The sequence below is a fragment of the Macaca mulatta genome, chromosome 1 (genome assembly GCF_049350105.2).
Source record: "Macaca mulatta isolate MMU2019108-1 chromosome 1, T2T-MMU8v2.0, whole genome shotgun sequence".
Lineage (NCBI taxonomy): Eukaryota > Metazoa > Chordata > Mammalia > Primates > Cercopithecidae > Macaca > Macaca mulatta.
The window spans coordinates 78,389,182-78,413,526 of NC_133406.1; the positions used below are offsets into that span (position 1 = coordinate 78,389,182).

The following is a 24,345-nucleotide window of genomic DNA, read 5'->3' on the forward strand; positions in this document are numbered from 1 at the left end:
ACAAACAGTGCTACAGTAAATATTGCATGTGTTCATCTTTACACTCATTTGTGACTATGTCTGTAAAACATATTATTAGAAGTAAAATTTCTAGCCCAAGGACTGTGGGAATGTATTTGATAGTTGTCTCCCAACTCCTCCTATACATAGAATTTGTGTCAATTTTCACTGTGACCAATGATACATAAGTATGCCTAGTTCTATACTGTCACCAACAAATGCTGTCAAACTCTAATCATTGTAATCTGATAGATGAAAAATAGATTTTATTGTAACTTTAATTTATATTTCACTTATAATTGACTTCATATGTTTGAAAGTCACATATATGTCCTTTTCTGTGAAATATCTGTATACTTCCTGTGCACATTCATATTAGCCCATTTAAAAAATTGACTTATGGAAGGTTTAGTATTTTAAAATTAACCATTTGCCTGCCATATATTACAAATATTTTTTTCTCAATTTATTGTCTGCCTCTTTGCTTTGAAATAAGGAGAGTTTTTTGAAAAATCAACTACTGTCTTTTAAATTTGTGATGTCACATTTATTAAACTTTTTTAGTGACTTTTATTTTATGTTATACTTAGAGAGGCATTTCCCATGCTGAGACTAAAAAACATTTGCTGAACTGTTGATTCTTTCTTCTGGTACTTTTGTGGTTTCTTCATCTTTGTGTTTTTTTCTGTTTGTTTTTACATTTATATTCTTAATCGATTGTGAATGTATTTTGGAGTAAAGAGTGATACCTCACTCCTAGATATTCAGCTTTATTTTTTCTAGCTGTTCCAATACTATTTGTTGAATAATTTATTACTTCTTCATTGATATGAAGTGCTAAATTTCACACTGACATATCACATATTCTCCTTTGCATTTAGGTCTATTCCTTAGACAAAGGTTTTGTAAAAAGTTTTTTTCACCTGGAACTTCTGTAGGATTTCTTCTGTCTTTCATTGTTTTGTCATTCAGGGGTCACAATTTGTAATGTTTTTATAGATATAAGTAAATCATGTTTCTGAAAGGTTCAACCTTCTGAAATAAGTCCAGGAGTAACTGGAAGAATGTTCCTTTGTACCTGTTCTGTATCTAATGGAATTGTTGTTTACATGTGAAGTTGAAACAAAAATTAGTAGCTGTAAAGATTCAGAAAGTATATCACCTACACACCTATCTGAAAAAAATTTTACAAACTAGAAAAAGTAAATCTAAGAGAAGTGGAAGGATGTAAAAAAGCAATGGTGAACAATATATCATTTCATAAAAATTAATTAAAAATTTTGGAACAGTGCAGTGCTAGAAATAGCAATAGAAAGACCAAATGTGACACTGAACCTGACTTAGATGAAGAAGGAGTAGAAACTCCAATATGATGTGTGGCATTTCCTGGGAAGTGATGTCTAAGCTGAATATGAAAGGATGAATGAAGAGTTAACCCAGTGATTTTTCTCAGAATGTAGTAATTATTAAGGATGTTTCCTGTCTCTTACAACTTTTTGAACCTCCAAAAGATACTTTATTGATTTACTTGGATTTTCCAGGTTTATATTTATGCCAGCTGCAGAAAGATAATACAAATAAATCTTTTCCATATCTATATATATATGTTCTTAAGAAGCATTGCTGATATATCTAGTAGTGCTACTTTGTTGAATGAAGGTGTTTGATGGGATACTCTTGTTTCTGTTTTTATGGTTTATCTCACTTAGTACAACTCTATGTTTTTCAAGTCGAAGCAGTAAATTGTAATATTTTTCTTGTATAGAGTTAACTTTGCCTTCTGATCATACACCTACTTAATTGAAGTGATAATTGTTTAATATGTTACTGGTGATATCAGCTAATATTTCATTTAGGTTCCTTGGATCTCTATTAATAAACTATATTGGCTACTTTTCTTCATTATTATCATACTATTTAGGTTTTAAAACTGAACCCATTTCTGGTACCTAAAAACAAACCAGGTAAAAGGGTACTTGCAATATGAATATTTGGAAAATTGCGCACTTGCTCAATAAGGGCAGGCAGGAACATATTGTACAACTTCTCCCTTTGGATTTATGCTGTGCATCGCGTGGTAGCTGTCGGAAGGTTTTAGTGGCAATTTATTTCAATAACTTTTTCTTTTTCCATTGTTAGACCTTATATTTTTGTGTTTTATGTTTTTGGAAATAGGTATGTGACTGTCTTATCAAATTTATTGACATCTCATTGAAATAAGCTCTGCTAATATCAAATAAAATTGATTTTTTTCTTTGTAATTAAGTTGCATTTTGTTGAGGACTTTTAGTTTTGTTGATTTTAAAGAACCAGATAAAATAGTTATTGGCCAGTTTGCAGAAGGATTTAAGTTGAGTACTTAACAATAGAAGATAACGTATTTAGTGGGTTCATTCAGGTACTAGTCACTATATTGAATGATAATGAATGTAAAAGACGTAGTACTTGACAATTTAAAAGCTCACAGTTTCATAGAACATGGCTTAAAAAAATAAGGTAGTTTCATTGTAAGGTTTTAAGTATTATGTAAAAGAATGTTTCAAGTGCAGTAGGAACATAGAGGAGGAGAATCACAGGTCTTCTATGTTTCATAAGCATTCTTTTCCAGCTGTTAAAATATTTTTGTCACTCATAAAAGTAGCGTCACTGACAACATCCACCATTGTACTATTTAATATGAAAAGTCACCTTGAAATGTCAAAACAGGGGAAAGAGGGAGACATTATTGTATAATAATATAATAAAGGAAGTGTACCAGGTCAGAGAAATATTTCCAACAACTAAACTCAGGCAGATTCGTTGCTTGGATCCTTATGAAGTAGGTATTAATTATTATTAATGTATCTTCAGCCATGTTCCTATAGAGATGTAACTGTTCTTTTTTACTTTCATTTTTTATTTCTTTAGAGACAGGGTCTCACTATGTTGCCAGGCTGGAATGCAGTGACTGTTCACAGGTGCAGTCCCACTATTGTTCAACATGGGTGTTTTTACCTGCTCTGTTTCTGACCAGGGCTGGTTCATCCCTCCTTAGGCAACCTGGTGGTCCCCCACTCCCAGGAGGTCACCATATTGTTGCTGAACTTAGTGCAAACACCAGGTCAACATAGTGTACTACAGCCCAGAACTCTTGGGCTCAAGCAGTCCTCTCACCTGCCTCCTGAGTAGCTGGGACCACAGGCAAACACCACTGCAGCCGGCAAAGTAGCTGTTCTTTAAGTTATCCTTTGATGAAAAGACAATGTTGTCACTCTAAAGAGAACTAAAATATCTATGGGAAGAGCTTAAGAGGTCTAGAGGAGGGTTCTTGACTTAGAACTTAAGAACCATGTGCTTTAAGAAATCTGTAACCTTCCATAACTTGATAGTGTTGTTCAGATTTTGTGTGTCCTTACTGTTTTTTCTTTTCTTTCTTTCTTTCTTTTCTTTTTTTTTTTTTTTTTTGAGACAGAATTTCGGTCTTTTTGCCCGGGCTGGAGTACAATGGTGCAATCTCTGCTCACGGCAACCTCTGCCTCCTGGGTTTAAGCGATTCTTCTGCCTCAGCCTCCCAAGTAGCTGGGATTACAGGCATATGCCACCACGCCCAGCTAATTTTTTTGTATTTTTAGTAGAGACGGGGTTTCTCCATGTTGGTCAGGCTGGTCTCGAACTCCCAACCTCAGATGATCTGCCCGCCTTGGCCTCCTGAAGTGCTGGGATTACAGGCATGAGCCACCACGCCTGGCAGTTGTTTTTTCATGTATAGTTGTTCTTTCAACTATTGAGAGAGTAATGCTGAAATATCTGTAGTTTTGTTTTCACATATTCTTACTTCTGCTTATAAGTTCCACTTACAGTATTATTCTTTGCTTTGAAGAGTCATATGTCTTTTAAATAAATGTAGAGATGGAAAAATGTATACTGTTTTGTATTTACCCACATATTTTCTAGTTCCAGAGCTCTTTATTCATTTGTGTAGATTCATTTTACCCTCTATGGTTACTTTCATTTCTTTAGCATTTTTTATAGTGTATGTCTGTTGGCAACAAATTCTTTCAGTTTTTGTTAATCTAAAAATGTCTTTTTTGCCTTTTTTGAGGAATGTTTTCACTAGGTAATAAATTTTGGCTTGCATTTGATTTTTCTGTAGCACTTTAAAAATGTTGTCATCTGACTTCCATTGTTGATTAACGAGAAGTGAGTTGCCATTTGTATTGTTATCCCTATATGTGAACGTGTCATTTTTCCCTGACTCCTTGTAAGGTTTTTGTTTTCCTCTAAGCATGGTTTCAGCAATTTGACAGTGATCTTCTACACTGGGTTTTTTTTTTTTTTCCTTGGTATTTATCCTTCTTAGAATTTACAGTTTGGAGGAATTGTATGGCCATTATTACTTCAAGTTCTTTTTTTCCACACTATTTTCTTTTATTCCTTCTCTGGGCCCCATTTATATATGTAACAGTTTATGTGACATTGACCCACCACAGATCGTAGAGACTTTATTTATTTATTTATTTATTTATTTGAGACGGAGTCTCACTCTGTCACCCACACTGGAGTGCAGTGGCACGATCGGGGCTCACAGCAAACTCCGCCTCCTGGGTTCACACCATTCTTCTGCCTCAGCCGCCGGAGTAGCTGGGACTACAGGCATCCGCCACCATGCCCAGCTAAATTTTTGTATTTTTAGTAGAGATGGAGTTTCACCATGTTAGCCAGTATGGTCTCAATCTCCTGACCTCATGATCCACCTGCCTCGGCCTCCCAAAGTGCTGGGATTACAGGCATGAGCCACTACGCCTGGCTGAGGCTTTATTTTTATTCAGTCTTCCTGTGTCTCAGTTGTTAAGATTGGCTAAATTTTATTAATCTGTCTTCAAGTTCATTGACCCTTTTTTCTTTGCAGTCTACTGTAATTTTATCCAATGAATTTTTCTTTTTAAATATTGTAGTATTTAGTTCTAGAATTGCCATTTGTCTCTTTATGATCATTTTAATTTTTCAGCTAACATTTTCCATATACTTGTTCTTTGTGACCATATTTTCCTTTACTTTAAAAAATGTATTTATAATATCTGCTTTAAAGTTCTGGCCTGTCGATTCCAACTTCTGGATCATCTTGGGGTCTGTTTCTGTTAACTATTGTTTCTCTTGACAATGAATCATATTTGTCTGTTCCTTCATGTGTCTAGTAAGTTTTACTTACATACTGAACATTTTTATTGATACTCTACAGAGACTCTGAATTTAATTATCTTCTGAAGTGTTGATTTTTGCTTTAGCAGACAGTTAATTTGGCTTGACTCAAACTTCAAATTCAGCCTCCTTTTGGTGAACAGGCCAAATACCTACTTCATTAACTTACATTTCTAACTACCTTGTTCTAATGTGTTCCTTAGAGGTTCTCTTGCTTGTACATAGTTTGGGACTTAGCAAAGCACCTGCAATTAATATACAGATTTCATTTTCTTCTTCATGACTTCATTTTTCCCAAGGTTTTCTCTCTCACTTTCCAGTCATATTGTGAGCTCCCAAGCCTATCCTCAGACTCCTTTTTAGCCAATAAAACGATTGCTGTCTGCTTGTATTTAAGTCATACGGAGCAAGGTGGGCCAGAGTTTGCCCCCAGCTCAAAACTGTAACAACCCACATTTTACATTGTGAAATTTTTCTTCATTCAGTGATCAACTTCCCTTAAGACTTTGCTTCCTTTTTTGTGGCTCTTCAGAGCCTTCAAACAGTTGTTTTTAATATTTTGTCTACAGATTGTATTTTTGTCTGCTGATAGGTTTAGTTAGATACAAACTATTCTTTGTTGGAAGCAGAACTTTCCTACTCCTTTAATAAAATGACTTTGAGAAACGAAAGTGTGGTTATTGTTTCTAAATTGCAATGACCTGTATTGGTGCTAATATCACTTGGCCAAAGGGTGGTTATGGTATGCAAAATTAGCATATTCCAAAGTCCCGAGAGCAGAGCTGTGACAGGCTTCAAGTCTAATATGTGATCTGACTTTTTAGGAGCATTTGAATATTCAGTCATCAAGCAGATTTAGTGGCTGTCATAAAACATTGCAATTTTTAAAATATATATTTCCAAGGATGTATAGCCAGTGAGTAGAAGAACTCCATTTCAGTCAGTATTAAAGGTGGGGAAAAATCTCTTATTACTCAGGAATTTGAGTCTGGTGCTCCACGGGATGCAGCACTGAAGAGCTAATGAAATCATTATCTCTGATTACTTTGACTGCACTGCACACTCAGGGCAAGCTTTAGGGTCACATTACCACTGCTGCAGAAAGAATGAAGGAATTCACAGTCTACTGGATTAAGTGGAAAACTTGAAGAAAGAATGACAGGATTGGAACTTGTGTTTTCAGATAATGGTAGAAATTAAAATTCATAGACATGCTGTAATTGAGCTAACATAATTTCTTCTATCTAACAGCCTTAGGGTTGAGGTAGTTCTAAATTAAATTCACTGTTTAATCTAGCATGAGCTGAATTGATATTCTTGCCACATTTTCTATTTGAGAATTAAGCTGTTGATCAGGAAAATGAGATCAGCTATCTCAAACTGCACTTCAAAGAGTCCTTCCAAGGAAAGGTTGCCTCCTAAGTGATGCTGTAGCAATCCTAAGGAAACATGTAATTTTTTGAAAATATTTGTTTTGGTGGGTATCTTATATTCAGAATACATAATATATTCAGAATGTATAATATATATAATATAAAATATATGCTGTATATCCTGATTTTTTATTTAAGACATATAAATGTATTGTGTATAAATGATCATGTTTAATGTTGAGAGCTAGGAGATCTTTAAAAAAAAATCATTGAGAAACAATTTAAACCTGTATCTCAAAATGTGACATGTTACACCAAGGGTTGGCTAGCTACAGCCTGTAGACCCATGGGTATATTATTTCTCCAGAATCGTTTGCCAATCTCTATGTTACACCATATTTGGTGATGGGGATGCAAAATAGTCAAGGATTCTGCTACCATGCAGCTTACAATCAAGGGTTTCTCCTTAGGGAATTGGCCATATATAGCTCCTCTTTTTTTTTTCTTCCCTCCCTCCCTCTTCCCCCTCCTTCCCCCTCCTTTCCCCCCTCCCCCCTCCCTCCTTCCCTCCCTCCTTCCCTTCCTCCTTCCCTTCCTTCCTTCCTTCCTTCCCTCCCTCCCTCCCTCCTTCTTTCCTTCCTCTTTCTCTCCTTCCCTCCTCCCCTCCTCCTTCTCACCTTCCTTCCTTCTTTCCTTCCTTCCTTCCTCCCTCCCTCCCTCATCCTTTCTTTCTAGACTCTGCTAAAATGTAAACGTGTCTGATAAGAATCTTTTAATTGTTCATAAGTTTTTGCCTTTTCTCTTATGTTTACTTTTTAATTTTAAAATAATGATAGCATTGTGTATCTACTGACATTGCTGTGTAACAAATCATCCCAACCTAAGTGGCTTAAACCAAGAACCATTTATGATTTCTCATGAGTCAGAGTCAGCTGGGGAGCAGTTGATTAAATCTTGGCTTAACTTGGAGTGACTCTGCTCCATGTATTTCTTATCATCCTTCTGCTGTCAGCCTGGATAAGTCCTTCTTATGGTGATGGCAGAAAGCAAGTTGAGACACAACAAGACCTCTTGAAGTCTAGGTTGGGACTTGCCTACCATCATTTCTAACTCATTTTATTGGCCAAAAAAAAAAAAAAAAATCATGTGACTGAACCCAAAGAGTAGGAAAGTATGTCCCCCCTCAGTGGGAGGGTCCTGGAAAAGTTACATGGCAAAGGGTGTGAAAATTTGGGGTTAATAATACAGTCCATCAAAATGTGGTATAGTATCAATATATAGCCTACAACCAGCATTAGGAGCTGAGTTACATCTCAAGTATTTTAATGCATATTGCTTTTATATGCATCAAAGATCTGGCAGCATGGACTCATTCCTCAGAAGTCATTCTGTAAGGGTACCAGGAGTATGAGGATCCTAAATCCCTTCAATTTAGTTAGTATGTATCAAATGCCTTATCTGTGCCTAACACTATATTAAGTTATGGGGCTTTAGGAGCTTTAAGTCAGCGGTAAACACAGACCATGGACAAGTACTTAGAAGATGGTGTGAGAGTTCTAATAGTTGAAGTATATATTGGGTATATAGGTAGCAACAGAAAAGAGGAATAATTATCTCTGTGAAAAGGCATAGAAAGCTGTGTGGAGGAGATACTCATATTAAATCTTGAAAGATGAATGGCCAGATGCGGTGGCTAATGCCCATGTCTCAGCACTTTGGGAGGCTGAGGTGGGAGGATTGCTTGAGCCCAAGAGTTTGAGAACAGCCTGGCCAACATGATGAGACTCCATCTCTACAAAAAAAAAAAAAAAATTTTTTTAAAGTAGCCAGGGGCAGCGGTGCACGCTTGTAGTCCCAGCTACTCAAGAGGCTGAAGTGGGAGGATCACTTGAAGCTGCAGTGAGCAGTGATCATGCCACTGCACCCCTGCCTGGTTACAGAGCAAGACCCTGTCGCAGAAAAAAAAAAAAGATACATCTTGAAGGCTGGAGAAGTCAGCATTCCCTGCAGAACAAGTTCAGGTAGAGAAGTACTAGTTGTGGGAAATATAATGGCAGTCTGTTAACTCTTAGAAATTAAGTACTATAATTAAAATCTCTTGTTTCTACCCAGATAATAGAAAAGTCTCCAAGAGCCAGTGAGTAACTTTATATTTTACTCCTCCTTACATTATTTTCATTGCAGTTCTCAAATGTTGGCATGCATCAGAATCGCCTGGAGAACTTGTTGAAACACGGAGTGCTGGACCCTCCCCCCAGAGTTTCATAGTCAGTAGGTCTGGAATAAGACCAGAGAATTTGTATTTTGAACAAGTTCTCAGATGATTCTGATGGTGCTGGTCCAGGGATAACACTGTGAAAACTATTGCTTTATTGAATCCTTCCTGTGTATCTGGTAACCTGTAATGTGCTGAGTGTATAAAGATGAAAAGAAAACATCTCTGTCCTAAAATTGTTTATAATAGGGTGGTGGGAGACAGGCAAGTAAATGTATAATGATAGCACAATGGAAAGCATGCTGTGATACGTGGAAGTACAGGTTGTGGTGAGAATACACCAAAGTGCATCTAACACAGAATGAGGCCAAAAGCTGCAGAGGTGTGTAAGACCCAGCAAAAACCCTTAGTCCTGAGCTGAGTTTTAAAAAATTATCATAAAATAAAACAAAAAGTAGTTACAAATAGAAAAATGACTTTGAATCATGCTTTGCATGAGATTGGTAAATTATTGATTCCTCTTTAATGTTGCCTTTAAGATCAAAATTCTTTAGGAAGCTGTTGGTCCTATAGGTGGGGCAATATAACTCTGCATTATTTTGCAAACAAAAGATATCCTTTCCTTTGTTATTTTGTTTTACTCTTCTTCAGCAATTTCTTAAGATGCCAGAGAAAGATGTTGTGTTTATCATGTGCGATTCAACATTTTCACAAAAACTGCTAGAAACTTTATGTATATCAAAATACAGACAAAAGTAGACAAGAGCAGGAACAATCACAGCTAGTGAAACAGAGCTGGTTAGGCAGCTTGACCTGGGAATTTAGGTGCTGAGTCCATAGGTGAACAGGATCAGCTATCCATTGCAGTTGTAGGTTAGCGTGAGGCCATGAGACAAAGTGACATCTTTGCCTCCAGAACAACACTGATGCGATGGATAGGTTATGGACCTGGGCAGGACTATGGATAGCTTTCACTTGGACACGATAAACTGGGTGAGGGGGTTGGGCAGGAATGAATTATAGGTATACTTGAGGCAGGCAGCTCATTGGTCAGTTTTTTGAGTTATATGCCCCCAAAATGGAAGCAAGAACATGACAAATGGCTGGGCTAGTTTTGAGAAAGAGATTTACACCCATGAGGTTGTCTTGGCAATAAAGATATTCTGCCTTTTTAATGAAGCAGCCCTGAACTATACTGTCATCACAACCTAAAGAGATAACACCTTTATAAGGAATAATAAGGTTTGTGAGGCTTCTGGCTGTATATTTATTTACAATTTTAAATTGAAAGCATATCCCTAAAGCCATGTAGAATATTTCATTTTATTTTATTTTTTTGAGATGGAGTCCCGCTCTGTCACCCAGGCTGGAGTGCACTGACATGATCTTGGCTCACTGCAACTTCCGCCTCCCAGGTTCAAGTGATTCTCCTCCCTCAGCCTCCCAAGTAGCTGCGATTACAGGCATGTGCTGCCACACCGGCTAATTTTTGTGTTTTTAGTAGAGACGGGGTTTCACTATATTGACCAGGCTGGTCCTGACCTCCTGACCTCAAGTGATCTGCCTGCCTTGGCCTCCGAAAGTGCTGGGATTACAGGCGTGAGCCACCATTCCTGGCCTGAATATTTCGTTTTAAGCAATTATACTCTACCTGGTAAAGGGAGCTGAAGTCCAGAAGAAATTATAAATAGAATGCTCAAACTTTAAAAGGATGTAGTGCAATATATTGTTATTGAAGAATTGGTAATGATAATTATTTGTACCCTTTTTACTTGTCCTTTTATAATATAATTTAACAATGAAATCTTGTAAACTTTTTCTTAGCATACATCTGTGGATGGATATACTGAACCGCACATCCAGCCTACCAAGTCAAGTAGCAGACAGAACATCCCCCGGTGTAGAAACTCCATTACATCAGCAACAGATGAACAGCCTCACATTGGAAATTACCGTTTACAAAAAACAATAGGGAAGGGAAATTTTGCCAAAGTCAAATTGGCAAGACACGTTCTAACTGGTAGAGAGGTAAGTTTGCACAATGCCTTTTAATATCTGCCTGGACCTCTCTGGAGTCTTGTTAAAGCTTCCCTATAGCTCATGTTTGGGAGTAAATGACAGTTTCAATATGGTAAACACTGGGGTATGTGTGAATGGAACATTAGTAGGCAGAGGTTTATCATGGCATAAAGGTTGACCTTTTAATATTTAGAAAAGAATCATTCATACATATTAGCATCTTATTAATCAGGTGTGCTGCAGATGAGCTTTCCTCAGATGTTGACTTTCATTATATGATTTCTGTGAACATTTCTGATTTCCATTGCTGCCCAATCCTCAGGAACAAAAGTTCTTGCTGCTTGAGATAAGTTAGGTATGAATACGTAGAAAGTCACCTGCTAATTTGTATGTATTTAGAGACTACATTGAACAAGTACTTCTGTGTGGGTGGTTTTCTCAGGTAATAAGATAATTGGATTTCTAAAATCTCATGTGTTTTAACTTATATGTATTTATATAGTAAGGATTTATATACTTGCATATATGTACATTGTGTATATATATCTGTATGCTAGGGTTAAAGACTTTATTTTAATAAACGTGTAACATTTTGTATTACATAATGTTTACTAGATCTGATTAGGACATTATATAAAAAAAAAATCTTAATCAGGCCCAATGCAGTGGCTCATGCCTGCAATCCCAGCACCTTGGGAGGCTGAGGCGGGCATAATTGCTTGAGGCCAGGAGTTCAAGACCAGCCTGGGCAACATGGCAAAACCCCGGCTCTACAAAAAATACAAAAATTAGCTAGGCATGGTAGTGTGCAACTGTAGTCCCAGCTACTTGGGAGCTTGAGGTGAGGGTCACTTGAGCCCGGGAGGTCAAGGCTGCAGCGAACTGTGATAGCGCCACTGCACTCCAGCCTTAGCAACAGAATGAGATCCTGCCTCAAAAAAAAAAAAAAAAAAAAACTCAATAAAAATATTTTTAATAAATTTTCACTTTGCTCTATATATCATATTATTGTCGTTTCCCATTGAATTTGGTTCCTTCTGTCTATTCTGACCCTAGGAGCCATTCAGAGACAGGGAATACTGGGCAGAGCCTTAGATATTCAGGTCCGTTTTGTCAGTTTGCTCTAAGTGAGCTTGGATATCCAGTCTCTCTACCAGCAGAATTGTTTTATTCACATAATATTTAACTTACTGCAAGTTTACAAGCCACTTCCCCCCTATAATTGTTGCTTATCAAGATCATGAGTAAAAGGTTAAGATACAGGATGATTTTTACTTTAAAGAAGGAAACTTAGAAGAAATAGCAACGCTTTCATTTCATTGGCTCAGGATCAAAAGATTAAGGACTTGGGTCAATGGAGTATATTCTAAGGCTGCCAAATTATCAAAATGTTACTATCTGATTATGTGAATACCTAAAAAGAGCGAAATGATATCTAGTTAGGAATGAAACAAAAGTTGGGTTTTTTGTAAGTTTTATTAATTAAAATATGCATTTTTCAAACAGAGTTTAATGATTCTTTTTTTTTTAGGTTGCTGTGAAAATAATAGACAAAACTCAGCTAAATCCTACCAGTCTACAAAAGGTATTTAATTAATTTAATAAGTAATTAGAATGTGAGTTTATCATTAATATATGATGTTCTGTAAAGTCATTCTAAATTTTCTGTTAGCTACAATTCTACATTTCATCAATATGTGAAGAAAAGACATGATATAAAATGTAATGTTTATGACTTACCAAGTAGTTGCTTGAAAACTATCTCATACTTAAATACATGTACCATATGAAAGAAATTTATCTCTTCTATTCAATAGAATAAAACCTTGTATCATACATATTCAGGATTTGAAATATTCAAGTATTTTGAAGTATTTTCACGTATTCAGAATTGACCTCTGAAAATTAGATTTATATTAAATGAATAATCCACTTACTGATAGTATCTGGTGTCTTAGCTGTTATATAAAATGACAAATGGTGGCCTAAGCCGTTTAAACTTTTGTGAATTTTCAGATGAAGTCCAGAGACCTTGCTGGTAAGCTTTTTAATTAAAAATCTAGTTAGAAGTTAATATTGTTCATAGGTGAGTTTCCTTTTATTGTTTCATTTGCTCTTCTTCCTTCTTCCACAAGAACTACTAGTCTTTCAGATAACTCACAGTAAAAAATAAGAATGTTTCTTTAAAGGATGAAAATATGAAACAACATAGAGAGAAAAGAAAGCAGTTAGGACGGAGATTGCCTTAGCAAACCAAAGCTATTTCATGTTACTTCATTAATTACTTAAATGAGAAAATTTTCTCAGATGTGCATTTTAGTACTTTAAAAATGAAACGAATGTTTTAACATTTATGCCATATATGATAGGTTTGTATAGAGTGAGAGAATGTACATTGTGACTTTTATTAGAATATAATGGGACCATTGTCACATATGTAATTTTAACACAAACGACTTTGAATTGCTAAAACAGAAAGAATCTTATAAGAAATTGTTAGTATGCTGTGCTTACATCTGCTATGATTGTAGCATTAGATTAAAAATTTAGGTTTGTGTTATTCAAACTTTCTTCTCATTTGGCTCAGTCCCAGATTTCTTCTTAGAGCTCTGCCTTTGTACTTATTGGAGATTCTTTTGAAAATTTGACAACCAGTTTAACTTTTCATAACACTGATATTTCTGCCCAGTAAGAACATGAAAACTTTGCTGGGTTCTATTTTTTCCGTGAATGTGAGATAATGTATTCTAAGTTTCTTCTGGGAGAAAGTCTCTTCTTCTAGCATCAGTCTTTTTGCTAACCGTGATGCATTTGTGTAAGTGACAAAAAGACATCTTCCCTGGACCAATTAACTACGCAAAGATGCTGTTTTTTACTGGGCTGGAACCACAGTGGGATATGTCTTTGCCCACCCGTGTGCTGGGAACCCATTTAAAATGCACAGACTTTGTAACTGTACACAGTGTCCCTGTCCGTGGCTCACCTAGCTTTTCTACTTTTCCTGTATTTAGCTGTGGATTACCCTAGCAAATTGAGTGATTTTAAGTGGCATCTAGAACTACTCAGGCCTGTTGTGCTAGCTGGAATACACAGTAATGCGGCTCCTACTCTGTCTTTTCCAAGGTTGTATAAACAAAGTTGTACTTACTGAAACATGTGAACATGAGACTGAATGTTGCTTTCTTTATCTGAATAACTAAAATGTATACTTCTTGATGATAAGTAATTTCTGTCATATAGTCTACTAATCTTGTTGATAAAGTATTGCTTTTCCAAATAGGCATATAAAAAATGATACAATTTTGTTTTCTTTAACCTGTGAAAATAAAAATAAAGATGAAGACTCACTAAATGTAGCCAGTACACTGTGTGTGTGTGATTGTTTTTTAAGTGATTTACATGTATGTTCATAGATTTGCTTTCTTTTAGAAGTTCTGAAGAAAAAACAGATCAAGTCTTCATTAACTCTCATGTGTTTAGAACATTCAGCATTTGACCTTTCCCATTTAGGCAGTGGCATCTCCCAGTCAGTCATACCTAAAAAGTAATGGAATGTAAAACAATCCATTTTTCCCTAGCATTGGAAAAGATAGTAAAATTTGCTTCCATGTCTTAGGTATACTCATTAAAAGGCAGGTAATTATCGCACATTTATATGAAATAAGGATTCATTGTAATCTCACTTCTAGAAGTGTTTGGGTAAATTTGTTCTGTTTTGATCTGAATTTAAGCTGATCCCTCTCCTTTACCCTCTTCTGTGTATCAGATATTTATAGGAATTATTGCCTTCCTTTGCAAACATCAATGATAAATAAAATAATCTAAAGTTGATACACCAACTGCTTAACACTACCAAAATACAAAGCTCTTAAACGCGTTTGGTTTTTGGAATTGTTAAGTATCTTTGGCTTCAATATTGTTCCCATAATATGCTCATATTATTTGTATTACATATTTTGAATTAATGGAATCCAATTTAATTAGTTTTCATAGTTACAAAGTATTTAAGGTAGATGCTATTTTTAGTTCTTCCTCTTCAAAGCATTAGTTCTGCCTCATATAATAATGTATTTTAGAAGAGGGTCCATGAACCATACTAGTGATTCCTGGGTTTTGTTTGTTTGTTTGTTTATTTGTTTTGAGACGGAGTCTCTCTGTCGCCTAGGCTGGAGTGCAGTGGCGCTATCTTGGCTCACTGCAACCTCCACCTCCCAAGCTCAAGCGATTCTCCTGCCTCAGCCTCCTGAGTAGCTGGGACTGCAGGCACACGCACCACACCCGGCTAATTTTTTTTTTTTTTTTTTTTTTAAATAGAGACGGGGATTCACCATGTTGGCCAGGATGGTCTCAGTCTCCTGACCTTGTGGTCTACCCACCTTGGCCTCCCAAAGTGTTGGGATTACAGGCATGAGCCACCACACCCAGCCTCCTGGGGTTCTTTTAAGCAGCCTACTAATGTTGAAGGAAAAGCAAAATAATGAAACAATATTTTTCATAGTTCATAAATTTGAAATGTTGTAGGATCATTTTCTCAGAGATATCACTAGTTTTGAAACTCAGACACATCAATTTATGCAAAGATGGCAAAGTTTGTGTCAAGTCTGTCTCAGCTTATAGTCACCAGGGTGCAGTTAATCTCTGCTAACATTTTTGTATCTTCCGTGTATTACTTATTAATTTACATTTTCCATTGTTTTACTGTGTTATTTTATGTTCCAGATTCACAAAAGTGGCTAAGTAGTTCAGAAGTGATTTCCTAACTAGTAAAATCTGTAATGAAAATAAAAACAAGACTTACTACAACTCAGAATTATGTCATTATATAATAGATGACTGCTGCATTAAAGTTTTATAGAATGTGAATCGCTTTGCTAGGACAGTGATTTTACACAAACAGGAAAAGGGTAAAAAATTTAAATTATTGAATTCTGAAAATTAGACTTTATTAAATGAATTATCAATTTACCACTCATGTCTGGTGTGTTACTTGTTATATAAAATGTTGTCAAATGGTGGCCTAAGCCATTTAAACTTTTGTGAGTTTTTGAATAAAGCTCAGAGACCTCTCTGGTAAGCTAATTAAGTTTTCCAGAATATCTGCAAAATAATCTTTGTCATGTTGAAGAATATCATAACGAAAGGTAGAGAGGAGAACACAACCATGGGAGCAATATTCAGAATTCAATATGTTTTAGCAAATTATCAGAAACCAAACTTGTAAAACCAATCACAAAATTATTGACAAATATTTTTATCAAGGAGCGAGCAGAAGAAGTGCTTTGGAAGTATTCCTTAACAAATGTTACTATTGGACATATATTGAAATATCAGCTACTCTCACATATACATGCTATATAGCATATTTCACTTTATAGCTGAACAAAACCACTTATGTGCTGAGTAATTCTTTCATACAGTTCTTGTCACGTGTGTGGATCATTTGAAGGAACAATTTGGCTAGTTCTTACGTGGGCCAACAAAAACATAAGTGATAAGAGAATTATTATTTTGTGAAATGGTATGTAGACTGCATATCTTTTAATCAATAATGATGAAATACCCCTAGAGCTTTTTTGAAATTTAAAGGTGGGGATATTCTGCAAGGAATAATACTACCATGTGAATAAATAAGATTATGCCTAATGCCCAGTTACCCACTGTTTCCTTCTCCATGAAATTAGCGGTCGGCAAGATGCTTTTAATTTTGATTTGGTTTCGGACAAAATACTGAAAACAGGGTTTAACATAAAATCATATGAAGAATTGGTGGGAAGTATACTTTTCACGCTGAAATATGGGGATTTTGAGGGAAAAGGTCTTTAAACAAGTGTTTTAAAGGTGATACCAGTAATATTAATATCTGGCTAAAATACCAACAGTTTAAATGTTGAGGATGTGATCATCAGATTTGCTGAGAAAAAACAAACGGTGCAGTTTAGTGACCAAAAATCTGACTTTTCTAAACCTTGTTAGCCTTCTTTAATTACTGGAGAAAGGGCTCAATGACATATAATTGGGCATTTTTAACATACAGATGTGCATCCAAATATGAAGAATATCTTCCAGAGCAAGCATATCCAAAGAGTATATCAAAAATCTGTTTGCTAATATCCCTCAAATTAAAACTTCCAGTCTTTCAGATTTTGGGTTTAATAAGCTTGACAACCTAGAATTTGACAGCCATACATAATCTTCAGGGAGGAATATCTCTTTAAGGTTAGATTCAGTAATCACTCTGAATGTCTTGAGAATTATTTGAAACATTACCTAATGCTTATTCATTTTCCCAATCTATGTGACTTGGGAATTTTCAGTCTTGCTGATTTTATTTCTTATATCTCTTTTGAAAATATCTGCTTTTATCTTTCTCCATCATGACCAGTTTAGACAAAGTCACTATTATCTTCTTGTAGCCTTCTAACTGCATCCACTTTATGTACGTATGTACGTACACACACACACACACACACAGAGAGAGAGAGTTTAAAATGTAATACATAGAGTTTAAAAGTCGTCAAGGATGCAAAATACGTCTTTGAATATGCTATCTCTTTGTTTAAACTTTCAGATGGCATTTTATTGTTTGTAGTCCAAAAATCAAATTTGTTAACATGGTATAAAGGTCCTACCTTCGTTTTCTACCTCATGGACCATGAACTCCCCATAGCTTCTCTTTACTCTCCTCTTCCCCAACTCCTGCAGCTTTAGTGATTTTCATCTGCTCCTATTCATACTCTATTCCAGTTACCAGGCCTTTGCAACTTTCTCCCACCTTCTGGGTAAGGCTTATCTCCCCTCTTCCCTTAATTAGTCCTTACTCTTTCCTCCCATTTCAGCCTGGAGTTACTTCTTCAGGGAAACCTTTCCTATTCCTCTGACAGTGTTAAATCCACTTAACCTCCATAAAATCAAGCACTCATAACCAAGTTATTTATAAATAATCACTTCCATTTTTATTTGTTTTAGTTTTGGTAGTCATTTTGTTGATTTGTTTGTTGACGCTTTTTGTTTCTGATGTTTTTGGTTTAATGCCTGTATTCTGCCTCTAACTCCGAAAACCTCTATCCTAATTGCTTGGTTTTTAATAGCTGCAAAGCATCCATTTCTGTGTTCTCAAGAAGCTACTTAAGATATACTGAAATCAATGTGGAAAAATTTTCTCTTGAGGGAAATGAAGGAGGCTTAGACTATTTAAGTCACCTATGAAGTTTAGACTAACCATCTGGCTGTTTTAAAAGTCACAGTCTTTTTTCTTATTTAGTTATTTTAAGAGTCATATTTTCATGTTTTTCTAAGCTTGGCAGTTTGTTGATATAATAAACTAGTCTATTTTTAATTTTTGGATAGGGACTTCAAAATGTCTTTCCCATTTTAAAAAAGTTGCTTTCTCATGATATTTATTTATTACACTAAAATGTTTTATTCTAATCTTGTTTTTAAAGAAATAAAACATCACAGCTACAGTTGAAGCCCCATGTGTCATTTCTTGGTTCCAGTCTTGTCTTTTCCTACCTAGAAATAACTACTATTCTGAATTTGGTCTTTCTTATTCCCATTCAAATTTTTAAAAACTTTTTTTTACATATGATTATACTTAAAATATAGTATATTTGTTATTTTAAAATGTCCTATCTTTCTGTAACCGGATTTTTTCATTTAACATTGTCTTATAGTTTATTCATGCTAGTTATATAGTCTTATTCTTTCTTTCTTCCTTTTTTTTTTTTTTTTTTTTGAGACAGCGTTTCACTCTTGTTGCACAGCCTGGAGTGCAATGGCGTGATCTTGGCTTACTTCAGCCTCCACCTCCTGGGTTCAGGTGATTCTTCTGTCTCAGCCTTCCAAGTAGCTGGGATTACAGGCACCCGCCACCAAGCCCAGCTAATTTTGTGTATTTTTAGTAGAGACAGGGTTTCACTATGTTGGCCAGGCAGGTCTTGAACTCCTGACCTCAGGTGATCCACCTGCATCGGCCTCCCAAAGTGCTGGAATTACAGGCGTGAGCCACCATGCTTGACCTTGTTCATTTATTTTTTATTGCTATTGTTGGATCCCATTGTATGAATATGCCATGCATGGTTTATCCATTTTCTCCTTAATATACCACATCTATTTATTTTCCTGTTAGTGGATTTTATTGTTCTATGTTTGTATTTTATTTTGTTTTTCGAGTTAGTTAACTATTTGTTTTTACTATACAGATAATGAATGACCATTATTGTGTATATCTTTTTGAGAAGATATATAGAGGGATGTCTCTCTCCAAGTAGAGTCGCTGGGTTGAAGGGCATGCATAACCTCAACTTTACTAGATAATGTCAAATTGCTCTCCAATGTAGCTGTACCAATTTTTACTTAAGCCAGCACTGTATGAGATTTACTGTTGCTCCACATTCTTGTCAACACTTTATATTACCATGTTTTAAAACTTTTGCCAACGTTATGGGTGTGAAGTTGTATCTAGTTTTAATTTTAATTTCCATGATTTCTAATGAAATTGGCCATCTTTTCAAATTTAGGCTACTTTTAATATCTTCTTTCTGAAATTATTTAACTTCATATCTCCAACAATTACTTTTACTGAGCACTGATTTATACCCAAAGCTGTGCAGGACCTTAGGAGAGATTCTAGTAATATGAAATTGGTACTGGTTTATAAGAAATTATAAGATTTATAATCTTCTTATAAGAATCTTATAATCTACCTATGTGAAGACAAAACTTTGGGAAACTGACACAGGCTATCATTTATAGGGTATTTCCTTCTATTACTTTGCAATGAATAATTGGCTGCAAGTTATCAACTTTATAAAGAAATACTGAATATTTTACTGTTGTAGTTATAAATCACCTAATATGTATTCATTTAATTATATTCAGATGTCTTTCTGTGCTGCGATTTCATAGGAAGACCTTAAGAAGTTAGCTTAAATTGTTATAGTGCTGCTAGCAATAATTTTACAAAATACTTGACATCCCAATGAGATGTCTAAGAGCTAAAAAAGAACTGACATGATGATCCTAGAATTTAAAAAGCTGAAAGTTTAATCTGTAGGATTCTGTTAACGTAGATAATATATATATACATATATACACATAATCCCTCAATAAATGGCACTTCTGAGATAGTCTAGACAAGGACCTAGCAGTCTCTTGGAACTGCATGTCACCTTCAGGGTAAAGCCACGCCCATACTTCATATTAATAGGCCAGTAAACTGTCAAAGATACAGATAGAAGTTTTACAAAGATTGCAGTGAAGACAAAGAAGGGTTCCTAACCCTCCTAAAACCCAAATCAGAGCACAATCCTTGAAAGGTGAAGAAGGCTGTGTTGTAAGGCACAGGAACTGTGTGCCAGCCTTCTCCTAGCCCAGTTTACTGTGACTCTGAAGACAGCCTGGAATAGCTCTCTCAGGAGGAACGAGCTCAACCATTGCCTTTGTCAAGCTCCCAATGACCACAGTGTTCTCCTTCTGCCTCAAGATCAAGCAAGCGATGCAGAAGTCCTGTAACATTGAGGAGATCAAGGGCAACTTTATCAGACTGGTGAGCAGGTCTGATGGAGAGAAGACTATGTGCATTTGACTGGCCCCTGACTATGACACTTTGGGTGTAACTGGAATGATGATTGTTTAAGCCATGTCCAGTTGGCTAGTTCTAAAAATGGCAGAATTTTTCTCATCACAAAAAGAGTACTAGCAGAAGAATGGAAGAGATAGGAAGGAACAAAGAGCAGTTGAGAAGAGACAAGGAAAATGCACATAATTGAGGCAAATGTTGACTGACACTAATGGGGTTTGGCTATTCCTGACCTAAGCTCTAGCCAGGAAAGACCCAATTGAAAAGTCAATATCTCCAAAGAATTGAAGATTGTTTACTAACTTTAGTTATCTGGAACAAGGCCAAGAACCAAGAAGGAAACAATAAAGGCCTCTGAACAACTAGAATAGCTGTGATATAGAAGACGTATCTCGGGCCTTCACTCCTGACTTATTTTCCTAATTTAACACACAATTCTAGCAAACTCTGGCCTTAATTTCCAGCCTACAGCAAACCTGAAACAGTAAATTCGAAGGGGAATAGTAAATTCAGAGCTCTCTTACTAAATTTACATTTGCTAGCAACATTGTGTGACATCACAGTTTGAAAATGAGAAAGAAAAAGAACTGAAAATTAACATCAGAAACTCAAATAGTAGCATGGCACTACTATTCTTAAAAATACCTCTATTTTTTGTACTTGTACCTGGAGCATATGACATATACAGTAATTAACTTTTTAAAGAATAACTCTGTTTCAAACCTCTTTTCATAGTCTAAATGCCCATTTAACTCTCTCCACTGACCCAAAGAAGTGTGAAGATTGGCACCTTGCTGATGAGGATCTGCCCTGGGTTAAAAGATCACATATGTATATGTGGCTCTTCCTCTCCCTCTCCCTGCTGCCTTTTGCCTCATGCAGCTCATGCAGAAAACTCTGCCATTAGCTTCAGTCTCTTTCTTTCATGCAGCCAACTGGAAAATAAAGAGTTAGGCAGGGGTTGAGGGGAGTCCTGGAGAGGAAGAGATATCTCAGACATTTGCTGAAGCCATGCGATACTTTTCAATTGGCCAAAATTCTCTAGATTTGGAGGGTTATCATATTAGTCTGCTAGTAGGACCATCACAAAATACCACAGACTGGGTGACTTAACAGAAATTTTCTCACCTTTCTAGAGTCTGGAAATTCAAGATGAAGGTGTAGGCAGGTTTGGTTTCTCCTGAGGTCTTTCTCCTTGGCCTGCACATGACTAGTTCATCCCTGACATTTCTTCCTCTTTTTAGGACACAAGTCATATTGGATTGGAACCCCACCCTTCTGACCTTACTTAACCTTAATTAGCTCCTTGAAGTCCCTGTCTCCAAGTATAGTCACACTGGGCATTAGGGATTCCACATATGAATTTGCGGGGAACACAGTTCATTTCATAACAGAGATCGAAATCCAGCTGACAATTCAAGTGTTTCTTTGGGAGGAGAGATGATTGATGGGGTAGGAATCTGGTATTCCATTATCCTTACTCAGTATACCATGTAAAACATCCTGATGCTCCTTCTAACAGCAACCATTCTTCGACAACTGCCTATCATTTTTAGTCAACACACACCCAAACCCACACACATCTTATTGTTATCGCTTATGTTTTTTTCTCTCTCTTTGTCCAAAACTGCTGAAGGAGAGGAAACTAAGGATTGAACAATGTACTCAAGACATATTTGAGATATAGGAACCCAATGGCTGTGTATTGTTGTTTTAATTGGAATTAAAAATTCCAGTTAAAGTTATGATTAGGACTTTGGCCCTGCCTACAACTCTTTTTCTTGCTTCTTCTCCGGATGGAAGTGGAGTGGCCTTCTGTTTAGGTGCTGTTTTTGTTGTGGATGCCCCAGTTTTCACAAAATGATTTTAATCCTATCCCTCAGCTCATGTCTGTTCTTTGTAGAACAGAATAACTACATTCCAGGTACTAGTCAGGGATTAAATTTATTAACTCATTGCAGTCAAAAGCCCAACTTATGAAATAATTAAATAAACAAAAAAAACACCCCAATGCTTTTGGAGGAATACCTGAAGAATATGCTGCCAGTCTGTTTCTTTAGATTAGTAGTTCTGAAACATGGAGCTGCCAGGAAACATCAGTATGTTTCTGTTAGTTTTGAGATATGTCCCAGCTGATTCTAAGAGAAAACTACCAAATTTGCCAGTAATTTCATAAAAAGTAACTAGAGTCAATTCAAGATTATTCATATGACAGTGTTGTCTTCGGTATTCTGTAACGTGATGTGCTTTGTCAAGACAAGAGAAAGAAGAGGAGTTAGAATCCAGAAACCAACATGGCTTATTCATGTGGCTTAATGGGCCACACTTCCTAGTACACAGGAAGTGCCTGTGCCAATTAGAGTAAAAGTAAAAGCCCTCTTTCATAGTGTAGTAAGGAACTGTTAATTGAAAAAAGCAGGTTAAAGTGAGGAATTATTAAAGGTTATATAAACATTTAACACTTCAGTTGTACACACAAATGTATATGCATTGATTAATCTTTTCATGTAGGGCCAAAGCTTTTTTCTTTTTTCTTTTCTTTTCTTTTTTTTTTTTTTTTTTAGTTTGGGTCTGCCAGTTATCATTCTGCTTTATTTACCTTGTACAGATCACACTCATAAGTTCATAATACACTTCCTACTGTTTCCAGTTTTGTTTTGTTTTAATTAAGAGAGAATTGAATGACACTCAGGCAGCAATTAGGGCAGAAGCCTAGATTTTTTTCCAATCTTTTACATTTATCTTGCCCACACCTAGTTGGACAGCAGTCTAGCAGCTTTTATCTAGTATTTCCGAAGTATTCAGTTTGGTTTGTTTTGTCAAACAACAAACGTGTACTTCATTGGTTTATGTAAAATTTGTATTGGACAGACTTTGAGGCAACCCTCATGATACCTGCCTTCTGATGTTCATACTTTTGCATTATCCCTTCCCCTTGATTGTGAACAGGACCTATAACTGACTTGCTTCTAACCAATGTGATAGGGAAAAGGTGATGGAATTTCACTCTCATGATTATATTATATTATGTAAGACTGTCTTGCTAGCAGACTTGTTCTAGAGACTATACTTGCTGGCTTAAGAAAGTAAATAGCCATGTTGGAGAAGTCCACTTGGCAAGGACCTATGGACAGTCTCTTAATAGGTAAGGGTGGCCCCTAGCTAACAGCCACCAAGAAGCCAGGGTCCTCAGTACTAACAGCTAAAAAGAAATGAATTCTGCCAGTAACCTGGGTTAGCTCAGAAATAGATTCTTCCCTAGTCAAATATCCAGATGAGAACCATCCTGGACAACACCTTGATTGCAGCCTTATGAGACCTGAGCAGAGGACCCAGTTAAGTCTTGCTTGGATTACTGAGCCACAGAAACTGCAAGGCAACAAATGTGTGTTGTAAATTGCTAGGGTGTGGTACTTTGTTACTCATCAATAGGAAACTAATATATTAAAGTATCTATTTCCAGTAGTAACTGCAACTGGCAAACATATTTGGGACCTAGATAATCTCTGGTAAGCATGATACTTAGCTGCTTGCAGTGTAAGGCTGCAGGGAACACCACTAGCCAAGAGCATTATGGGTGCACAGATATTACTCACTGTGTGTTGCAGAGGAAATGTAGAGAAAAGGTTGGCAGGTTAGTTCAGTAGAGGCCAGTTACAAAGATGTCTGATACACTGAAGTGCTGAGTTGTGATTTTTTAAGTCATTTCCTACAGCTGAACAAATAAGTAAAATTTTAACAAGAAAACAAGAATAGATGAGGAAAGTAGAAGTGGTAATTCATTTAGATATTGTATATGAGTGTAGGAGGGCAAGACTGATGCCAGGGACTTTTCTGTTAGCGATATATAATAGCGATAATACAAATAAATTACAAATGAAACATAATAGTGCTACTTATATTAATAACAAGTTCATAAACTTTAAAATCTATATCTTATAGCAAAACCAAAGTAAGTACTGTTTGTGTTTATTCTTCAT

General features: G+C 36.0%; 1 protein-coding gene across 4 annotated transcripts in view; it reads left to right on the forward strand.

Annotated features, from left to right (window-relative positions):
- MARK1 (microtubule affinity regulating kinase 1) overlaps positions 1-24,345 on the forward strand; it is a 142,788-nt gene that overhangs the window by 47,372 nt on the left and 71,071 nt on the right. For all 4 annotated transcript variants that reach the window (XM_015115877.3, XM_015115885.3, XM_015115881.3 and 1 more), the window contains exons 2-3: positions 10,591-10,794; positions 12,317-12,370. In XM_015115877.3, coding sequence (XP_014971363.2) covers positions 10,591-10,794; positions 12,317-12,370 — 258 coding nt within the window. The remainder of the gene's footprint in view (positions 1-10,590; positions 10,795-12,316; positions 12,371-24,345) is intronic.